Source organism: Oreochromis aureus, linkage group 15, assembly GCF_013358895.1.
Source record: "Oreochromis aureus strain Israel breed Guangdong linkage group 15, ZZ_aureus, whole genome shotgun sequence".
NCBI classification, from domain to species: Eukaryota; Metazoa; Chordata; class Actinopteri; order Cichliformes; family Cichlidae; genus Oreochromis; species Oreochromis aureus.
The window spans coordinates 5,565,226-5,568,536 of record NC_052956.1 but is presented as its reverse complement, the minus strand read 5'-3'; the positions used below and the strand labels follow the sequence as shown (position 1 = coordinate 5,568,536).

The following is a 3,311-nucleotide window of genomic DNA, read 5'->3' as shown; positions in this document are numbered from 1 at the left end:
CACATGCTGGGAGTGTTATGGCATCAGAGAAACAGATCCAAGCAGTCACATGGATGCCATGTCATCAACGCCTGAGACGAGGAGGAAATTTCATGGTGAGGCAACATGATTTGCTTCGGCCTTTTTGTATCATAGTGAATAGGAGGAACTTAAGCATGAGAATACAGTAATTCCACTTTTTTTTTTTCCTGTGTAATCATCGTAAATACGAGGAACTTAAGTATGACAATACAGTAAATTCCACGTTTCATTTTCTAGTTTAATCATCATTTACTAGACCAGACAGTCAGGAACAAAAAGTTGCTTACAAAATAACAGATTTTTAACTTACAATAACCCCAAAGCCCAGCTCAGCATGGCCTACTCAGTGTTCATAGCTCCCATATACGAACCTTCATTTTAATCTCAGCTACACAATGCTGCCCAAATGTTGCTCAAAACATGCACAGTGATCATTTCCTCTTCCGTTTGTGTCTTTGGGATCATGTTTTGCCATGATCACAGGCACACACACACATGCATTTCAGTTTTGAAACTGGTGATGGCAGGTTTATGCTGCCTCCTTTTCCTCACAAGGTGTTGAGGGGCCCTAGACGAAGCGAATGACTCATCCAGCCTGGATGGTCTGTATGAATCCAGCGCCGTCTAGTGGCCGTAGAGGCCCCTGAAGCATGAAGTGAGTCAAATGTTTTGCCTACTTTCTGAACCAACCGTGCGAAGCCTATATGCCCAATAAAGTACAAAAAATAAAAAATAAATATAAAAACAAAACAAACCCCAAGAAGATAGAGAACTGTCATGTGTTATCAACATTCAACCTCTCAATCTCTTCCTCTCTCGCTTCCCATGTCTTTGTGGATCTTTGAAGCCCAGAGTTGACGGGAGGTAATCCCCACCATGTGAGTGGGCGGTGCGGGTACCGGAGGCGTGTCCCCCCCCCCTCATTATTCAAACGCTGCTGTACCTATAAAAAGAGTGCCTGCGTGCGTCAGATAGTTTTCTCCAATGGGTAAAGGTGACTAAATTCCAGTTGTCTCGTTTGCCGGCACAGTCTCATCCTATCAGCTGGGGGAGAGATGATGGACGACTCCGGCGGTGTCCAAATGGCGAAGGCGCTGAAGCATGCAGCCCTCTGCCTGATGCTGCTTCCCCGGTTCCTTCTGGCCGCAGTTATGCTGTGGCTCCTGGATTTCTTGTGCATTAGGAAAAAAGTGCTGCTGAAAATGGGAGAGAGGCAGGAGAGCCCGGACGACCCGCCGGTGTGCGTCTCTGACTCTAACAAGATGTTCACCTTGGAGTCCCTGAGGGCCGTGTGGCATGGTCAGAAATTGGACTTTCTCAAATCTGCGCACCTTGGGCACCCTGCGCCCAACACCGAGGTGGTGCTTGTCCAGGAGCGGAAGCAGGTGCGAATCCTGGACTGCGTGAAAGGGAAGAGACCGCTCATTCTTAACTTTGGCAGCTGCTCCTGACCGCCATTCATGACGCGTCTGACGGCGTTTCAGCGCGTCGTGAGTCAGTACGCAGACATTGCGGACTTTTTAGTTGTATATATCGAGGAGGCGCATCCCTCGGACGGCTGGGTGAGCTCGGACGCGCCGTATCAGATCCCCAAGCATCGCTGTTTGGAAGACAGACTTAGAGCCGCTCAGCTGATGCTCACTGAGGTGCCGGAGACCAACGTGGTGGTGGATAATATGGACAACTCGTGTAACGCCGCGTACGGAGCCTACTTTGAGAGACTTTACATCGTGAGGGATGAAAAAGTGGTGTACCAGGGGGGCAGGGGTCCAGAGGGATACCGGATTTCCGAGCTTAGAAACTGGCTGGAACAATACAGGAACGATCTGCCGAATTCCCAAACAGCGGTACTCCATGTGTAGATGCTGAACTGCCCTCTGCTCTGCCCACTCTGCTTAATAAGTATCCAACCCACAGTGCAAAATATCCAGATGCTGCTATCAGATGTTCACCCATGGCACATTGTTGTTGTTGGTTTTTTTTTTTTGCAAAAAACATGAGGAAAAAAGAAACATTTTCAGGACTCTTTGTCAAAATAGCCTAAAGTCATGTTGAAGCATAGACCGTAGGCTGTGATTTTGTGCTTGTCTCGACTTTCATTGATTGCGCATAGCGATTCTCTTTATTTCTTCTTTTGTATGAAAAAGTCTCAATTGGATTCAATTGGTAATCACTCTATTTTTCTACAATACCTCTGTGTGTGTGTGTGTGTGTGTGTGTGTGTGTGTGTGTGTGTGTGTGTGTGTGTGTGTGTGTGTGTGTGTTCGGGCTAATATCGCCTTCTGGTGTCTCTGTGAAGTTCGGTTTTTAAAAGGGTCATCCAGAAAACCGACACTGATGTTTCCGACACTGGTAGCGGGTCCATATTAGCGAGACGCCTCACTCGGTGACCGACTGCCTAACGGTGTAACGTTGAAGCAAATGTAACTGAACAACTGTTTTTAATAAATGTCAGATCACACACTGATGACGCACTTTTGAGTGTTGAAAACGCCTTTAAGCTCTTCCTTTGGTCATCCTGGTGCACCCATTTTTATTTTACTGCTTCTGTTTGCTTCTAAAAAGAGAGAGAGAAAGGAAAGAAAGAAAAATTAAGTCGTCACATTTGCTTCCTGTGTAGTTTTAAAGAAGAGATTTAGAACTGAGCTTCATATGATTGCTTATCTCTCTGTTATGGCGTTGTTTACTCTTTTTTAATTTGGTACATAATCTGTCCTTGTGGCTAATTTGTAAACCATTCACCAGTTCAAGAAAGGAACTTTTTGTGTGTGTGTGTGAGTGAAAAGGAGGAAACAAAAGTCTACTCAGTTTTATTTATACAGTTCAAAAGAAGAGGCCTGTTTCATGTTGGGTAACACGGTTAATGAGAAATGACAGTGAAGAGAAACTGATATGATGATCAAGCAATGAGGAAAAGACCCCAAAAAAAAAAGCAAACAAAAATCCCCAAACAAGTCTGAACTTAACAAAATTTTTCTAATATTACACATTAATGCAATACATGAACATAAATTATTCTCTTTGTTGAATTCATGTAATCTGCATTTTGGCAGAAAAATCGCTCATCACAGATTGTCTTGACTTCACCAGATAAACTGATTCACAGGAAAGCAAACTTTATACTCTCAATATGGAAGCTGCATATCAAAAACTAAAAAACTGGAATATTAGTTATTCTAAAGAAACAGATATAGCTAAGCTGTATCTTTAGTTCTCAAATCTCCCCCATAGACATTTACACACTGCCACATAATCAGGATTAGGAGTGCTGTGTAATACTGTAGGTCCGT

The 3,311-nt window shown here is 44.1% G+C and overlaps 1 protein-coding gene across 1 annotated transcript; it reads left to right on the top strand.

The window, feature by feature from the left end:
* The first annotated feature begins 989 nt into the window (after positions 1-989).
* LOC116332304 (thyroxine 5-deiodinase-like) lies at positions 990-2,516 on the top strand. Its single transcript, XM_031755220.2, has one exon. It carries the CDS (start codon positions 1,077-1,079, stop codon positions 1,881-1,883), a length of 807 nt encoding a protein of 268 aa, XP_031611080.1. The 5' UTR covers positions 990-1,076; the 3' UTR covers positions 1,884-2,516.
* The last annotated feature ends 795 nt before the right edge of the window (positions 2,517-3,311 follow it).